Below are 19,140 nucleotides of genomic sequence, written 5' to 3' on the forward strand. Positions count from 1 at the left end.
AGCAGAATAGGGCTTTGTTGATCTGTGTTTGGGGTCTTTTGTCCTACTGAAATGCAAGCTGTCTTTTTGAGGATTGTTGTCAATTTGACTGTTTATGAATAACTGTGGGCATTATGAAGTAAGTGCCTATGGCACTTGTACAACCATGTTCCATACAGCCCTCGCAATAGCAGTGGACATGCTGGGTTAAGAACTGCATTTCCCCAGCATTCAGATACTGTGGTTTGAAGGGGGAAATGCAGTATCTTTGCAAAAGGACTGCATCACTGAGGTGAAATGTTTTATTCTATGCAGTGGATGAGAATTATCTCATGTGCTGATTATCTGGAAAGGTCCTTGGCAATACATGTAATACAGCCTTTCAAAACTTTTTTTTTGTTCTTACTTAAATTCTTTGAGGGTCTTGTGGGTTATTGTTTTTAAGTGCCTGCATCAGCAGCTGGAAGTCATCCCTGGTTATGAGGAGCTGTTGGCTGATATTGTCAACATCTGTGTGGATTACTATGAAAATAAGATGTACTTGACACCCAGCGAGAAGCACATGCTCTTAAAGGTAATGCCCCCAACTGTCTGCAAGGATCAGTTATCTGTCTGTTGGATTTTCCCTCTCACACTGTGATCCCTTCCTTCAAAGTAAATGCCTTTGTGGCTCCTCAGTTCAATTTTCTTTCGCTTTTTATCTTTCCTCCATGTTGTATCAGATTTAATTTTTACTTTCTGTGAAGGAACAGCCTCTTATTTCCAAGAAAGGCACTCAAATGTAAGGGGTACCAAGTCTTCTGCAAAGACAACTTGATATCCCTTATTTCCATATCTTGTATTTAACTATAGGAAAAATGGTAGAAGTATTAGCCTTTCATTCATGTGATTACCTAAGGACCAATGCTGTCATGGTCTTTAACATGTTAGGTAGGGGAAAAGCTGCAGCATTTTTCTGCAATTCCTCATCACTTACTTGCTGATATGTGGAAACCGTCTTCTTCCCAGAGACCTGACTAGGGGAGAGGTCATAGCTCAGTGGTAGGGCACATGCTTTGCATGCAGAAAGCCTCAGGTCCAGTATCTGGCATCTGCAGTTAAAAAAGGATTGATGGTAGCAGTATCTCTTTCTGCTGGAGACCATGGAGACTGCTGCCAATCAGAGCAGACAACATTAGATTAAATGTACAAATAGTCTGACCTGGTAAGGTAGCTTCCTGTGGCTATTGGTGGATTTCAGAAGTAAAATTTGAAATGACAAGCCATAAATTGACAAGCCTAGCTGTGATGTTAGATTAATTTCTTCTTCTAATTTTCCTAGAAATAACACTGTTCATATATTACACTTTCTTCACCCCTCTGAACCATAACCTCTGTGATTATCTCATTTTTCTTCTAGGTGATGGGTTTTGGTCTCTATCTGATGGACGGAAATGTCAGTAACATTTACAAACTAGATGCCAAGAAGAGAATCAACCTCAGTAAAATTGATAAATTCTTCAAGGTCAGTTTCTGGCATTGCTTTGGCTTGGGATTATTTCCAAAGGAAACTAAGGTCACTCTGTTCAGGTAACTGGTTATGGATGAAACATAATACTTGAAGGATTGGCATGCTGGCATCAAATGTGTTGTGGAAATTTTTAGAGTCTGACACTCCGGTAACCTTGATGGCGGTGTCTTTCACCAGATACCATGTCTGTGATACTTCTCATCACTTGTTAAATTTGCAGCCTCATCCTGCCTCGGAATGGGACCTCCCTTCCCATTTCCATCACTGTGACATTTCTGTCCGTAATACCTGCTTTTGCAGACTCAGTGCTTATGATCCTGTTCCATTTTTACAGCTTGGCTACAATGTAGAATATGGCTTCACCTGACCCCTTATTATGCTACAGGTAGGCTACAATTACAGTCTGGTAGACCCTATGTGTTGCAGCCATGTGGTGTGCAAGCTGTGAGTTGGCACGCTGAAAGCCCATTCCTCAACCCGTTCTGCATCGTCAACAGTGCTTTCATTGCAAAGGACCAGAGCTCGGTGGTGGAGCACATGTCTTGCGTGCAGAAGGTCCCAGGTTCAGTCCTTCGTATCTCCAAGTAGGGATGAGAAAGATTCCAGGTTAAAACCCTGGGGAGCTACTGTCAGTCAGTGCAGACAATAGTGAGCTGGGGCTTGATGGATACATTCCCTTGCCTGCTGGTCTAACTTTGCTGAGCAGTAAAAGGACCAGCCATCTAACTTGGCATAAGACATCTTCCTGTTGTATTTCAGTGATGGATTTAAGCACTTTGGAATTATATAGCTACATGACTAGGCAGCAGGGGGCAGGGAAAGACTGAAGGAAAAAAAAATAACCACAATGTTCTACTGGACTTTTGAAAATTAAGCCTCTTGAATAAATACTTATTCAAGAGGCTTAATTTTCAGCAGTGCAGTAGAATATTGAGATTTCATCACTGTGCTTATTCAAGACTGTTTTTAACTCTATGCTGCTCACTCCAGCCTGGGGGTCCTTGTGGAGCCATCACGGTCACTTGAGGCTCAGATGGCCTCAGTGACAGGAAGTGCCTTCTCTCAGCTTTGGTTGGTGGCCCAGCTACACCCCTATCTGGACAAGGATAACCTGGCTTCAGTTGTCTATGCTCTGGTAACCTACAAGTTAGATTACTGCAATACGCTCTACATGGGGCTGCCTTTGAAGATGGTTCAGAAGCTGCAGCTCATGCAAAATGTGGTGGCCAGATTGATAACTGGGACTAGAAGATCCGCACATATAAGACCGACTCTGGCCCGCTTGCACTGGCTGCCTATATGCTTCCAAGCTCAATTCAAGGTGCTGGTTTTAACCTATAAAGACCTACATGGCTTGAGACCGCAATACCTGATGGCATGCCTCTTCTGAAATGAACCTACCTGTACTCTGTGTTCAGCATCTAAGGTCCTCCTCTGGGTGCCTCCGAGGGAAGTTTGGAAGGCAGCAACGAGGGAGAGGGCCTTCTCAGTGGTGGCCCCACATCTGTGGAACGAGCTTCCTGATGAGGTCTGCCTGGCGTCAACATTGTTATCTTTTCAGCGCCAGGTTAATACCTATCTCTTTTCCCAGGCATTTGGCAGCACATGATGAATTTTAAGTGGTTCTGGATGTGCCTTCAGTTATGACTGACTGTTCAAAATTGTTTTTAGTTATATGTTGTCTGTGTGTATTGTCTGTGTGATTTTATGTAAATGGCTTATAAACTTTGCATGTTTCAACTTCTGTAAACTGCCCAGAGAGCTTCTGCTAGGGGGCAGTATAGAAATGTAATAAATAAATAAATAATAGAAGTTAGACCAGCAGGCAAGACAATGTGCCCATCAAGTCCCAGTTATCCTGATTAATCACTGGAATCTAGATCCCAGTGCTGTGTCACAAACAGAAGGCAGGCACACTATAGAGAGGAGTCCCCAAGCCCCACAGTTCTTCAGATAACCCAGCTTTCTTCAATAACTGAAGCATCAAGTTCAACCAGAGTTTTGAACCTCCACTCAAAATACTTCAGCATTACCTTACTTGTCAAATACTTCTTATCAGGATGGACATTTGGCAAAGTTCCACCTGCTCAGCCAGTGTGCACAGAACTGAGAGAGATGAACTGGCAAAGTGAATGAGGAAGGCAGCATGCATTAAATAGGTTCACCATTTCAGGCCATCTATGTTATTCAAGCCCCCTGAGTGGGCTCAGTGATTATTTGCAATCGTCTTTGTAACCCAGTTTTAGGAACTCCTGAAGGCCAGTTCACACATTACAGGCAATATATGGGTTCTCATGGCTGTTTTCTCTGTAGTGAACATTGTAATGTGTGCAAGGGAGTCACATGTCTGAAAACATTTGGCAAAAATGAGTCCGAGAACCTCAGCCAGTGACGATTTATGCTTACCATGTGTTTCCAGATACATGTTTCTGCCATACCTCATAGCAGTGTGGCAGAAACGTGGCTACTTACCACAGAGACACAAATGGGAACTTGACTTTTTCAAAATACATGAAGGAATGTAGGTATTTCCCACCTAGTATAATTATCTCTGCAGTGTGAATGGTCTTTCCATTTTACGTTAAGCTGCTGTAATGAAGTACAGTGATTCCAAATAGTTAAAACTTGTTTTGTCTGCCAATTAAAATCTACGACAAATCTGAGCTTTGGATACTTTCTCCACAAAATGTTCAAATGACCTTTTAATAAGAGTCAAATGAGTTAATTCTGTGTTAACTCTCTGATTTCTCCTGAAGTTCAGATCATGAATGTATTTGTAAAAATACTTATTCAGTGCTAGAACTACTATATGCTACACAAGCATTGTGCTGCCATTTCCCCCCCGCCCCTCCTGGTCTGTTGGTTCCATTTCTTCTCCACCATTGGCGAAGTTATATACAAGGGGTATAGGGCTGCCATGATTTATGCTTTGGTAAGTCCCATTTATTTCAATATGGCACGATCAACCAGGTGGAAGACTGTAATCTAGATCATTTCACAATGATAAAACAAAGCTGTGATTAGGAGCAAATACAACAAAGAAGAAACTCCTTATGGAATTCACTGTGAGAGCTGATTTTCTATCAGGTACCTTTGTTGTTGACTTTCTTTATGTTACATCCTCTTATGGCCCTATTTTTTCAATCTATCCAGCTCCATCCCCAAGTCTCAGACCAGGGTCCAACAGTTTTTCGAACATGGTGAAAAGGCAATTAAAAATGATAGTGTAAAACAACTTATTATCATTTCTACACTCTTGCTTAACCCTATTAAAAGCCAGCCCAAATAAGCAAGTTTTGCCGTATTTCCAGATAATACTCAGGCTCAGTCTTCAGTGCTTTTGGTGTACTTTTAAACAGCATTATGTCCAAACTTTGAATGGGTCCCTAAACATAATGTTGCTTAGAAGATTTGCCAGGTATGGTTTTTCCCATTTACAGTGCTGCGAAGACAGTAGAAGCCACGCCGGCTGGAAATTTTAATCCATCTTAAAAAATAAGAGGCCTTTTGGGCTCTGAGCTAGGCACCCTTACATATGTTCTTCTTATATCGACACCAAAAGAAGAAAAGCTGATATCTATTTGCCATTGATTGCAGGGCCTAGGCCTGCTATCCATTCTGTCCGCCTATTGCACTGAACAGTTTGCACACCATTTCCCCCCAGCAACGCCTCTGGAATGATGCTACATCATTATGTAGTGTCATTTCAACTGAGGCGTTGTGGAGGAACATGGAATCCCATCTGGCTGCTGGCTGCAGCTGCTGTGCACCACTTGAAGCAGCAGGAAAACTTATTTTCTGGTAAGGAAAAAAAGAGCCTCTGCTGACACCATTTTACTGATCAGCCCCCCACCTCCAAAAACTTCTGATTTTCCCACATCCTTAAAATAACCTGGTCTCCTCCTCCCATTTTCACCCCCACCCCACTGCCCCAATCATCCTGAATTTGCGTCGGGTGAAGGCTTCAGAACACCACTATGGGTCCATGGCAACACACAATCCCTGTGATCAAGGCAGCAAACAGAGGTTGTAGACCTGTGGACCCCCTTTCCCTTTAGCTGTCCCTTTAACAGCAGATCTGTTTGCAGCACTGCCAGATGTATGCACAAGGTTGTGGTACCGGCTTGCTGCTGTTAGCTAATTAAGGAAGGTCTTTTCCATTATGAACTGTAACTTAAGAACTACATCTTAGCTTCATTGCATCCCTTTAGTTGCACTCCATCTGTTGTGAAAATGTAACTCTTCATTCACTGATTGGAGGAAGTAACATAATCTGCTTGTGATAAGAGCTTTTGTGTATCAGTTTAGTATTAATCCCACCAACATGGTCCACTGTGAAGGACCTTGAGAAGTCAAGGGAGCTAACTTTCATTTCATGTACCTGTAAAGATTTGGGCCTTGCCTTCCGTCCACTGAAGCTATGGGCTGGTTATTGGTGGATTGATGTATTTGCTTTAAGTAGAGCTTATTTCCTAACCAATTTAATAAGTGTGCATTTCCCTCCCCCTTGGCAGGCACTAATTTTCATTTTCAAAGGTCTCTGTCTGACAGCTGACACATGATAACCATCTGAGCCTATAAGGCAGAAATGATTATCATGGTGGTTAAATGAAAAACATGAATCAAGCTTTGTATTGCCTCAGAAGAAGAGAGAAGAAACCTCAAAGTATTGGTGAAGAACTGTCTTCCTGCCTACAGTAAATTTTACAGAGTGTTGACATGTGCTTCCTGCTATCACCACCAGTAACATAACAGGAAGTTCAAGGTTAAAGAGATAACCGATAACTCTTCTGTTACAAGAGTTTAGACTAGAGTATCTGGATGCAAAAGAGGAGAGGGCTCGTGCACCTTTATTAGTTGTGTAGAAGAGGGAATTTTCGTGGTGTAGCTTGTCATGCAAGTATGCCAGCTGAAATTCCTTTTACACAACTGTTAAAGATGCACGATCCTTTTCCTCTTTTGCATCTGGCCACCCTAGTTTAGACCTATTCTGTTTTGGTGTGACAGCCCTCTTTCATCTATGTTCATCTTACTAGTCTACGTGGAATGTGGTTGCTCCCCCACTAAGTGTCCTTTGTGAGTGATTAGCGCTGTATTACCGAGCACTGGTCATGCACACACATACTGGGTGACGCACTATCATTTCTCATACTAATTTTCGATGGGTAGTTACCATGAAGCCTTATTTGTCATCAGCTATCATGTGATGGATGTTTCTTTCTCAGTGTTTCCCACTGAGTGAGTTCAGAGAGTTTACCATGTGCTGTACATGGTTATTTAGTTTTTGAATGCTCTGTAGGATAAACCAGCATCTCACCACAGAGGGGCATCTTCAGAAAAAATGATCAATGTGTAAAATTATAGCCTTGTCACACCATGATGACTTTACCAGGTCAAGAATTGTGTGAACCTGGTTTGAGTCATCCTACTAATTTGCCTTTAGGCCCCTCCTTACATTTATCCAACTGATTTCGAAAAGCTTACCATGCTCTTTGCAAGTGTTGTTGAGGCAACTGTTCTGGAACTTTATCCCCATCTGATGGTTAAATAACCCCTTCCTCCTCCTGCCCCAATCTCCTGTATTGCTCTCTCAGACCAAAGGGAACCTCTCTGCCTTATTTAAACCATCTTTTGTTTTTTCTTCCAGCAGCTGCAGGTGGTTCCTTTATTCGGCGATATGCAGATAGAGCTGGCCAGATACATTAAGACCAGTGCTCACTATGAGGAGAACAAATCCAAGTGAGTGCCTGCCATAATGTCTCTTGGCTTTGGTGTGTCCTGGTCAAGAAAGGAAGTTGCCAAGACATTTGCAACTCTCCTACTCTCGCGTGTGAGATCTGTGCATGGGTGCCTGTGAGTATGTGTCTGTGCAATGACATTACTGGGCATGGCTCCACAGGAGTGAGTGTTCCAATGTGGGATGCATGTGGGTTCATCATTTCTCATTGCTTCCTTACTGTACCTTGAATGACGCTGATCAAACAGCCCAGTCCTATGCAGAGTTGGGTGTGCTTAAGCCTATTGAAAAAAATGGGCTGTTGAAGTCCCAGCTATTCTCATTTCTCATTGTTCTCCCAGCCTCCTGATGATCCTGGCAAAATGAAGTGGAAAGCTAAATCATGCAGAGAGAACTCTTTTTGAGTCTTCATACCTGCCCATTGCTATCATCTTTGAAATCACCTGTTCTGCAGCCTTAGTGATCCTTTCTGGGTTTTTCCCTGTTTTGATCCAGTCCTCAGACAGCCCAGATGTGTTATGTTGTGACCTTAAGGTGGATGAGTGCCTTAGAAACTCCAGGCTCTTTGAGCTCACCCAAGGAGCAATTCAAGAGTTAATAACTCAAAAGAGAACATGGCATCTTGCTCTGCCTTTGAAATGGCAACTTGGGCCTCTTAGGCACAGAACATGGACCTGCTTCCTTGCCATCCAATCCCAAACTTGTAACTTCTCTGCAAGCCTCTGCCTGAAATGGCCAGTTAAAGATGTGTCAGTGGGAGGACCAGACCAAGGCTCTGCTCCTTTAAGAGCCATCCACTCACATCTGACAAGCATGTTTTAAGCTCGGTGAAGCCCTGGCTCCCATTGGAGCTGCACTGTGTATTCCCTGGGAGTTCTCCCAGGTCATGCAGACCCTGTTTTTGACTTCTTCCCTTGAGTTATCTACTTCTTATTTCCTACTGTCTGCCACCTTCTGCTTGCTGCTTCTGTCTGATTCCACATCAGTCCTTCATTGTTCAGGACCTCACTTAATCCTTCTGCTGGTCTCACAGAAGCCACTCGGTTTGCTTCAATTCCAAACCCACATTGCCTCCTGCCTGGACCCATTCTGCTGAACCCATCTTGCATGGACCTGCATCCTATTCTGCGATCCTGCCCTTGCCTTTTGCCTGGATCCAATCCTCCCTAGCTATTACCCCATATCTATTCCTGCAAAGACCTTCTCAATTACCTCCTGATGCTTACCAGTCAGACAGACTTGCCCACTCCCTCTCTATCTGGAATAAACTACTCATACATTGTAAATGTGAAAATGTGTGCCTTTGAGGATACAAGGAGGTGACTGTGAGTGAACATCAGTGGTTTGTACTGAGAAAGTATATGTATGTGTGAGTATGTGTGAGCCAATATCTGAATGCCGCTGAGGATGTGTGTACATGCCAGAATTGATGGCTGTTCATGAGGATGGGAGCGAGTAAGTGGTTGGGTATTTGCAGATGTAAGTGTATATGTGTGATAATGTACGCTGTGAATATATTTGTGAATGTTCTGTTCTGTTTCTGTACTTGCATGTGTACTGTCTGTTCTTGTATGCTTTTATGCTTGGTGGCTATGAATGTGGGTGTGAATGCTAATGCTGGGGATGTGAATGAGGTGTTCCTGCTCTGGGTAGTTTTTATCCACATTTTTCAATAGGATATAAAATCCTCCAGAGCATGGACACAGCACTTTCTCTATCTGTCCAGTCCAAACTGCTTCTGGGGGGAAGATAGTTATGGGACAATATTGTAATATACGAATTCTCAGACGGGTGTGGGAGCTCTCAAGTGGGACATCAGAGAAAATGTAGGGTGAAACCTACTGGTTCAAGGTAGAATCTCTTTCAAGGGAAATGATTATAGGGATTAAAATCATATGTGGGGGAGGGGGAACACTTGGAAATGAACGTTGAGCACCATAGTATACATACAACATGTCTCTGCTGCCTTGGAGAGTATTGTCAGCCATTCCTCAATGACTATCAGTTTAAATAGGTATGTTGTTGAACATTAAATTAAAGGTTTGTTTGAGGATCTCCCAGTTCACACATGTAGGAAGATGCATGGGCAGCCTCATCGCATAGTAGTGTTCCAAGCATCTATCCTTACGGCTACTTACATGTGTGAACTGTGACGGCTGCTGTTAATTGTGTTGCAAAGACTTGTTCTGGTGTGACTCTAATAACACTGATGCCAAGACCACCAGCTTGCTTAGAATATTGGTCCAAATCTCTTAACTGGTATGTATTGGATAGCACCTTCAGTCTCCATTACACTCCCTAAGCTGATGGAGTTGTCCTGTGTCTTTTATGAAGTGACCATAAATGCAAGCCAAGTCTGTGGAACTTGTTTCTTGCTGCTGCTTAGATTTAGATCAAGACAAGGCCTCAAGAAGTCAAAGGTCACAGGGTAATAACTTATTTAGGAAGCAGTAACCCTTACAGAAATTCAGGTTTCAGGGTAACTTGGTGAAGAACTGGCAAACAGTGCATATTTATTTAACATGTTAAGTTTTGTGATGGGTCTAAAAGTATCTCACTAATGGTTTCCCTCACCAGCATGAATGCGTGGCTTGTCTCTCACTAATCATCCTAACCTTTACTATATACTGCCAAAATCTGTTGATCCTAGCCTGAACTAATTCAACGGAATCAAGGAAGGTCTTCCAATGTATGTGTTTAATCCCATTTGTAATAGCTTCACTTCCCTCCCAATACTCAAAATGTGAAATATTTCTTCCTATCATCCTCACTTACTAACAATTCCTTTCTCATTCAGTTTTCAACAAAAGCGGAGTGGCTCTTGCGACTCTCTCCTTCCCTGGGAAAGAGATTTCGGACATTAATTGGCTGCACAACAGTTTTCCTATGTTCCTGCGCTTTCATGTTGTCCCCTTTATTATCCTGTCCCACCCTTGTGCTGAGATGCAATCAACTATGTTTTTCTTGTGTGGCCTTTTAACTATGTGTTATGGATTAGACTATATGTGGCAGGCTGGGCTAGCGCAGCAAAGTATCTGGTCATCCCTGTTAACCTGCCGATTCCTTTGGGGGAAGCAGGACACTGAAAGGGTAAGAGTGAAGTATTGGGATTGTGGAACATCTGTAGATACAATTGGACATGATCATCTACTGTCAACATAGTTAACAGAACTGCATCTACCACAATGTAACCAAGGATTCCAAAAATGGGGTAAAAAAAATCCTGTGTCTTCATATGGCTAATGACACAAAACAAGCAGCAGATTTGGAATAATAAAGCAGGTAGCATGACAGATAGCTAATACAGGTGCCATTGAGTGAAGTTTGCTTTGTCCAAAACATTTATATCACCAGTTATTGTGAATAGTTCATAATCATAGGAAAGGGAAGATGAATGGCTAAGTTCAGACATCACGTGAAACCATGTTAAAGATGCTGAACTGTTGCTTTTGACAAACCATTGTTTGCAGTCAGCTAGCAAACCAGAATAAAAAATCAGTTTGAAGTGGGTTTACAAACCATCAATGGGGCTAGATGTGATGTGTGGTCTCTGAATTTACACACCATAGTTGCTCTGCCTCCAGAGGTCCGTGCAGAACAGAAATGGAAGTGCTGAGCGGGTGGAAAATAAAAGCAGACCAGCAAGTTTGCCTGTACATGTGGAAACTCAACCCATGATTGGTTCTAAGTCTTATTTATAGACAGATACTGATATACTAGTGCTTTTTTGTGCCAGTTAAGTGTAATAATTCCACCTCCTGCACAGACATTTTTGGTTTTTTTTTTTGTTCCGGGCATATGACCCAGAACTGAGAAAAAAATATTAAGGTGACCTTTCATCCTCTGCTTTTGATCCTAATGCTTTCTTTCTGTGATAGTTACTGAAAACCAGTCTTCTACTTCCATCATCCATTTACTGAGCAGATGATAATTTAGTTTGCTGCCTATGACAATTCCATTAGTCCAGTTTTCCCCATGACTGCAAGATAAGTTTACTATAGGTATATAACGAAGTTATGAAAGATGAGGAGGCTACAGGATTGTCCTCTGTAAATGACTGGCTGTGTAACATCATGCCAGCCAGACCTATACCCACAAGCACAGTTTAACAGATGTCTGTAACTGGGCACAGCAACAAGCTCAATCACGCTGGGTGTAACAATTTGCTTGTAGAGTGATGGAACAAGGGTGTCTCAAGTAGTAACCGTTGCTTCACTGCAGTGCGTATTAACGTAAAGGCATTGGTTTTCTGCCCAGGTGGACATGCACTCAGAGCAGCATCAGTCCCCAATACAACATCTGTGAGCAGATGGTGCAGATCCGAGATGACCATATCCGCTTTATCTCCGAACTTGCTCGGTACAGCAACAGTGAGGTAAGCCTCCATGGAGAGGAAAGAGGGCCCCAGTGCAATGCAGGGGATGAAAGAGGAAATAGTGGATGTGGAACTTGGGAAAATTCTCAGATTGGCCATGAACTCAGTGACAAAATTGTGATCTTTCAGTTTTCCCTCTTTGATAACCTGCCCTATGAGGATGAATGCAATTGCCACAGTGAAGTACATTTATTTATTTATTTATTTATTTTCAACATTTATATGCCGCTCCATGTCTATACAGATTCCAGAGCAGTGAACAATAAAAGATAAAAAGAATAAAACATCTGTTTAAAATTTTGTTTTTAAAATAGAGTACCAATAAAAAACATGGCTGGTCAATCAAGGAAAGCGTTTTGAAATAAAGATATTTTCAGGAGGTGCCGAAAACAACACAATGTTGGTGCCTGCCTGCCTGACTTCCAGAGGCAGGGAGTTTCATAGAAACGGGGCCAGCACACTGAAGGCTCTTCTCCAGGTGGACTCCAGTTGGGCCATAGGTTCACGTGGAACCACCACGAGCATGCTATCTGATGTCCTCAGTAACTGGGCAGGATGATAAGGGACAAGGCACTGCCTTCTGGCCCACCCAAGCCAATTCTGTCCTGCTAGATATGTCCACTGAACTATTCCAGTGGTTGGTTCTACTAACAAGTGTGAAATAAACCCTTTATACAATGTAGACTGCAAGTCCTTTCGAAAAATACCCAGAATTGCAAGCATTGGCATCTTGGAAGTAATTTGTTCAGTCATATTTATAATTTCTGTGAAAGTCTTCTCACTAATATCTCTACCAGAGGACATGGCTACCACATGTGGATAAGCATACTGGTCCCTTGACAACACCTCCAACTTTTATTTGAGGCTGTTTTGATGAACTTTTGTGCCTTGACTTCCCAGTAACGAATGAGATAGTACTCTGAAAGTCACTTCCCTTGCCTCACTTTTGCACATTGCCTTTTTTGAGACACAAGTGAAACACTTATCCCAATGGGAATTGTCTATCAGCATCCCTAAATTCATGGATGATATTCTGGAGGTGACTGACTCGACCTTGGGGGAGCTGGGGGTGGCGACGGCCAACAGGAAGCTCTGGGGTGGGCTGGTCCATGAAGTCACGAAGAGTCGGAAGCGACTGAACGAATAAACAACATTCCCTAAATTCACTTCTCAGCTTGTAATGCTTCAGAGGACCTACAAAATTAAGCCCTGTGCACAGTTTGTTTTCTGCGAATTCCACACATGAGGAGAAAAGCAGGAACAAGCCTGTTAGCACTGCCCCCTTCCATCCTCCTCCTCATCACTTTCATCATGTTCAGGGCAAATGTCTGCAGTGGGGAGCCGTTTGTATCCATGCTGGCTGGCTGTGCAATATAAAACCCTGATTTTTCAGGGTTCTACTGCATTGCATGGGGAGCCTACGTGGATACAAAAGGTTCCCCACTGCAGGTGTGCGGCCTGAGCACAAGGAGAGTGATGAGGAGGGGGGCAAGGTTGGCAGGCTCATCCCCACTTCCCCTCATGTGTAGAGACAATCCAGATATATGAAATGTCACAAATAATGTTCCAAAACTAACTCAAAACAGTTTTCCTTACAATCTTTATAAGACATATTAGCATGATTGTCTTTAAAAAACATATTGAAGTATTAAACATATTGGGTATTAAAGGGCATGCCAAGATTTTTGCCCATCCTTTCCATACTGTGGAAGTTGTCCTGGTGAAAGGATTCCTGACCTCAGATTCCTGATCTCATCTAGACGTTTGACTGGAATGACCAAGAATTCATTAACAGGAAAACTCTAAACCTCCTGTATATATTCCATCCCTATCCAATGAAAATCTGCCTGACAATAGAAATTTATGAATTGATGTAATGGAATTGTTTCTCAGTAGAGTCCCCAGCCCTGCCCTCCCACCCCACCCCAAGCAGGCTTTTTTCCATTGGTATATAGATATTTTTCTTATTTCTGTGCCTCTTGTTCTTCCATATAACACCATTAATTACTTTTGCCATTTCTAAAAGATATTGCCTGGGATGTAAATTGGAATGGTCTGAAGCAGGAAATTAAGTTCGGGGAGTAATATCATTTTGTTGACCACAATCTTATTTCAACCATGTCTCTGCTCTTCTGGCTCCCTTCAGTGCAGCCATTTTCTTTTTTCTTTACAAGTCTTTACATTTTCTCAGTTAATGGAGATAGTAGCATGTCATAAAGATGTGATTGTCTTAGATATTAAGGAACTACAATACTGTGTCCCTCAGATAGATAGTTGTCTGATGTTCTACAGGTTGTGACTGGCTCAGGGTTGGACAGCCAAAAGTCAGATGAAGAATACAGGGAGCTTTTTGACCTGGCTTTACGGGGACTGCAACTTCTGTCCAAGTGGAGTGCGCATGTTATGGAAGTGGTAAGCATTAGCTATACCCATACAGCTATCAGTAGTCTTGGACATGTTCTGGTTCACATTCAGACCGATAGCTGACCATAATCAAAGAGTGTTTTACTGAGATATGCTTGTATAAATATTAATTACCAGGCCAAAACACTAGCATACAAAAAGCAGAGATCCTACATACAGCAGAGGAATTGTGTGATGTTGAAATGATCCAGCTAAAGCTTATCCAAAATAACGAAAGCTGGTGTCTGGATTATTTTTGCTTTTGTTTTCTCTGTTCAGTATTCTTGGAAGCTCGTCCATCCCACCGATAAATTCTGTAACAAAGATTGCCCAGGCACTGCCGAGGAGTACGAGAGAGCCACGCGGTACAATTACACCAGTGAAGAAAAGTTTGCATTTGTGGAGGTGGGTGGCTGCATTGGCTCATTGTGTGCAAAGCAGCAAGTGTCTCTTTAAAAGGATGATCAAAACACCAGTGTGTGAGATTCAGGAAATCTGGGATTGCATATTGCCTCTGCTCCTTTTCGTTTCTTTTGTTCAAGCAGCTTATGCTGTGATTTTGTGATATTACTCTCTAAGGCAGGGGTGGGCAACTTGTGGCCCTCCAGATATTTTGGCCTACAACTACCATCAGCCCTAGCCAGCTCAGCCAATGGTGAGGGATCGTGGGAGTTGTAGGCCAAAAAAAATATCTAGAAGGCCGCAAGTTGCCCACCCTTGCTCTGAGGACATATATACATGATAAAACAACACCAATGCAAACTGAGCGCTACCAGTATGATTTGCTGGCATAGGCTTTCTGATTATAGTTATTATTACCAGTGATATACATTGGCAGTAGCTGTAATCTGCAAGAAAGAATCTTATCTGCACAGTAAATAGAATACAGAGAGGAAGAATTCTTACCACCTCAGATCCTAGTGAGATGCACGGGAACCATCAGTAGCCATGATGGGTATATACAGCCTCTGGGTTCAGAGACAGTAGTCCTCCAAATACCAGCTGCTGGGAGCAGAAGCATCAGATCCTGATTCACCCCCTGCTTGTGGGCTTCCCTGAGGCATCTGATTGGCCGCTCTAGAAAACAGGATGCTGGACTAGACGGACCTTTGCTCTGATTCAGCTGGGCTCTTCTTAAGTTTTCATATTTGTATTCCAGTTAAGGCGAAGATTCAGTGTCCCCACTTCCTCTGAAGATCTCCTGCTTCCCAAATAAGAGTGGAGAGTCTCATTAATTCAGATTCTTTGCCAGGTTTGCCATGGACATCTGTGGCTAGTATCCAAAGAACCATACAATTTTTTATGGGGCTTTAGACTTGGTTTTCTTGGAATACCTGTCCTCGGTACTATGTGGGAAACTGCTTTTTGAAACTGAGGGTGGTTTCAAAAGTAGTCTGTGATATGGCTTGGGAGCCAGCTCGTCAAAGAAATAAAAAGAAAAAAGCCACTGAATTAGTGCAGCCTGAGTAGCTCTTTGGATCTTACCTTACATGTGTGGAATCATAAAAGATGAATGACTTCTTTATACAGTATATGAAAAAAACAGTTTTAATACGGGTTAGTTATACTTCAGTACAGGTGATAAATGCTATTAATTAATATTAATATTATAAAATTTAATAATAAATATGATTGGGAAATTCTCAGTCGGACCTCATCAGGAAGCATAGTTTTAGAATTAATAATAAAATGTTACCAGAATATTTTTATTTGATTTGTATGTATCAAGTTTTACCACAGAAACTTTGTGTGTGCTTGCATAATTTGAACATCAAGGGAAAGGTTTACTCTTTTGTTGTTGTTGTTGAAATGGCTAAATAGTTTTGAAATTATATTTCCCCCCTCCAACACCGCCGAGAATGAAATACCTTGTTGCTGGGAAGGTCTAATTAATATGATTGACAGGCAACCATCAAACAAACAAACAAACAAACTGATGGACCAGGAACGGAAGGTGTGTTCTTTCTTTACCACAGGAGGGCACAGAAAATAAATGTCCCTTTTTTCTTTTTTAATTATCCAGGTGATTGCTATGATAAAAGGTCTCCAAGTGCTCATGGGCCGCATGGAGAGTGTCTTCAACCAGGCTATCAGGAATACTATCTATGCTGCTCTGCAGGATTTTGCTCAGGTCACACTGAGAGAGCCACTGAGGCAAGCTGTCAGGAAGAAAAAGAATGTCCTGATCAGGTGAGTCTGGCCTTCGCAGAGCAGAATTTCACTGTGTGCGCTGAGAGAATAGAACTGGATGTTCCACTCAGCACAAGAGTGCTGCCCAAAGTAGCAGTCCTGGACTGAGTTCCCCTGGAGTTCAACATGCTGTAACATCATAATTTCCCCTCTGATGCTCCACATAATTGCCTACTGCTGGTGGTGGTGGAGCAGGACACAACTTAATGAGATCATGAGAAGGGTAACTGTGCCTGACCATTATGGGGAAAAGGGCGAGAACTCGCCATGGGTTTGCCACGTTTGGTGGCATCAGTCATAATTTGTTTCCACCCTGTGTATCTTTCTTTCAACACTTGGGAGCAGCCATGAGTCTGAACTGAGACCAAAAATAAAAATAATGGAAGGAAGACATGCATTCCAAAGCTCAGGATGTTCCTAAACCTGAACGCTTCTTCAGATGTTAACTTTTTAAGGTCCGCAGTACAGAGAGCTACTGTAGGAATGTCCAAGAGTTTGTCTGAAACCACAGGACTTTTTTTTTTTCTTGGATAAGCAGACAGACCCCAAATTCCAATACCTTATCATAAACTGAGTGAAGTTTCAAACGTCATTTGCTCCACTCGCATCCAGTGCACAGAATCCGAAATGCAGTTTTCTGGATCGTGGGCATAGATCGTATAACCCTGAGAAGAGTTGTGTGATTAACTCCTTGCTAACCGTGCAACCCTCATGTCAGTTTTACTCCCTGGAAACGCTGTGGGCGTGCTGACCTGATTCCATGTTTGTCTGAATACCTGGCTCCAGAGTAAAATTGCCATGCAGAAGTTACACTGTGGGACTATAGTTCAGTTGCAGGGCCCATGTTTTGCATGCAGCCAATCCCAGGTTCAGTCCCTGGCATCTCCAGTTAAAAAAGGTAGCCGGGCTGGAAACAATTTACACTGAAACTCTGGAAAGCTGCTGCAAAAGTAGACAATGCCAGGCGAAATGGAGCAGTGCTTTGACTGAACATAGGGCACTTGCATATGTTCACAATCCTTAAAAATCCATGTTCAAAAAATGAGCATCCCAGGCGACACTGCCATTGTTAGCCCCTGGAAGTAAACTAAGTTAAAAAGTTTGTGCAAATGACCCACTATCAAGTTGCAATTTGTTACGTGCATATTTGTGCAAAGAACTAGGGCACAGAGATAAAATGGAACACCTTCAAAGCATTACTTACGTAACTCCACACCTGGAAATCGATTTCAATGCATTTTTGTACATTATTTTGTATTTATATCCTGGTCTTCTTCCAAGGAATTCCGAGCAGCTTACGCATGGTTCCCAGGTGGTTTCCCATCATTCAGATTATTCTCTGAGCATTTATTGATCTATGGTTTACCTCAGCTATGTCTGAGGGTCTCTCTCAGGATTCTCAGGGGAAAATGAGGAGCAGTTTGACATTTATTTTTCTCCTGCTCATACCAATCCTGTTATTTTTAATTAGTTCTCGGGAAGTTGTATTTAAGGTATTTTTCTCTCTTCATTCCCCACCCGTGTGTGTGTGTGTGTGTGTGTGTGTGTGTAACGCACACATACACACCTGTTACTCAAGACAACGCTTCACGCATATGACAAAACCATATGCCAGGGATGGGGAATGTGTAGTCTCTAGATGTTGTTGGACTGCAGCTCCCATCATCCCTCACCATTGGCTGTGCTGGCTATGGGAGCTGCAGTCCAAAACATCTGGAGGGCCACACTTTTCCTACCCCTGGCTTATGCTGTGATAATCTTTAAGGTGCCACAAGCTTTGTTGTTTTTGCTGCAACAGATTAACACAGCTACCCCCCTGGAAATTTTAATTATTGTTGATGTTGGCATCATTTGTATCACATCCTTACTCCAATAAGCTTAGGGCAATGTACATGGGGTTGTTCTATTTAATCCTTTCAACTTCCCTGTACGGTAGGCCATGCTGAAGAGACAGTGACTTACCAATGCCATAGAGTGAGCTTCATGGCAGAGTGGAGATTTTAATCAAATTTCTTTCATCTTCCCAGTGTCCTTCAGGCAATTAGAAAGACCATTTGTGATTGGGAGGGAGGCCGGGAGCCTCCGAATGACCCCTGTCTGAGGGGGGAGAAGGATCCTAAAGGTGGTTTTGATATTAAGGTCCCACGGCGAGCTGTAGGGCCTTCTAGCACGCAGGTATGTTCTTCCTTCCCTAAGGACACACATTTGTTATCCATGTAAACAAAATGTTTATTATAGTCTTCTTTTGCACTGTAATTCCGGGGCAAGTAGGACACCACAATTTGCAGCATTGTTTGATGTGCTGGACATACCGCTACTGGGCTTCCAGGTCAGTCCTAAACACATTGGCCTGATACAAAGAACATCTTCTGTAACATTAGACCACTTATCCATTCTTACATGCAAAGAGCCTCCTTCCTCCTGCCAAAGAGATAGTAGCACAGTCAGGTCAAACAGTGTTGGTCACCTCTTAGGTGAGTTGGGTGGTCTGGTTAGACCCCCCTCACCTAACAGGAAATCAGCACTATCAGAACTGACAGCACTGAAAATCCAGCAGATGCACATATCATAGGGCAGCCTTTCCTGGCTATGCTGGCCGGGGCTGATGGGAGTTGCAGTCCAACACATTGGGCAGGGCAAGGGCAACAGGTTGGGGAAGGCTGCCATAGGGGCCATATATGTTTGGGGATTTTTTTCCCATCTCCACAGCAGTTCTTTGTGAGTGCAGGATCATATCCACTCAACACATCATGCACAGGGTTTTTTTTTAAATTCTCATTGGATTGGGGCTATTACTTGAAAGCAAATCCTGTTGAGATCCATGGGTCCTGCTTCAGCATAATGCCTAGCAGTAACCAGTGCTAGGGATCAACATGCTGGGGCATTCGCACAAGCTCACTGCTTTCCATGCAGAGACAGAAGAAGATGCATCCTAGCCACCTTTGC

At 42.8% G+C, this 19,140-nt stretch overlaps 1 protein-coding gene across 4 annotated transcripts in view; it reads left to right on the forward strand.

The window, feature by feature from the left end:
- CYFIP2 (cytoplasmic FMR1 interacting protein 2) overlaps positions 1-19,140 on the forward strand; it is a 95,889-nt gene that overhangs the window by 26,742 nt on the left and 50,007 nt on the right. For 3 of the 4 annotated variants that reach the window (XM_084839252.1, XM_084839253.1, XM_084839254.1), the window contains exons 8-15: positions 425-553; positions 1,379-1,483; positions 7,137-7,228; positions 11,484-11,601; positions 13,894-14,013; positions 14,284-14,409; positions 16,028-16,194; positions 18,222-18,369. In XM_084839252.1, coding sequence (XP_084695378.1) covers positions 425-553; positions 1,379-1,483; positions 7,137-7,228; positions 11,484-11,601; positions 13,894-14,013; positions 14,284-14,409; positions 16,028-16,194; positions 18,222-18,369 — 1,005 coding nt within the window. The remainder of the gene's footprint in view (positions 1-424; positions 554-1,378; positions 1,484-7,136; positions 7,229-11,483; positions 11,602-13,893; positions 14,014-14,283; positions 14,410-16,027; positions 16,195-18,221; positions 18,370-19,140) is intronic. The other variant, XM_084839255.1, reaches the window with a different exon arrangement.

The sequence above is a fragment of the Heloderma suspectum genome, chromosome 2 (genome assembly GCF_057233095.1).
Source record: "Heloderma suspectum isolate Gila_16-S chromosome 2, 16-S_ref, whole genome shotgun sequence".
Taxonomy (NCBI): domain Eukaryota; kingdom Metazoa; phylum Chordata; class Lepidosauria; order Squamata; family Helodermatidae; genus Heloderma; species Heloderma suspectum.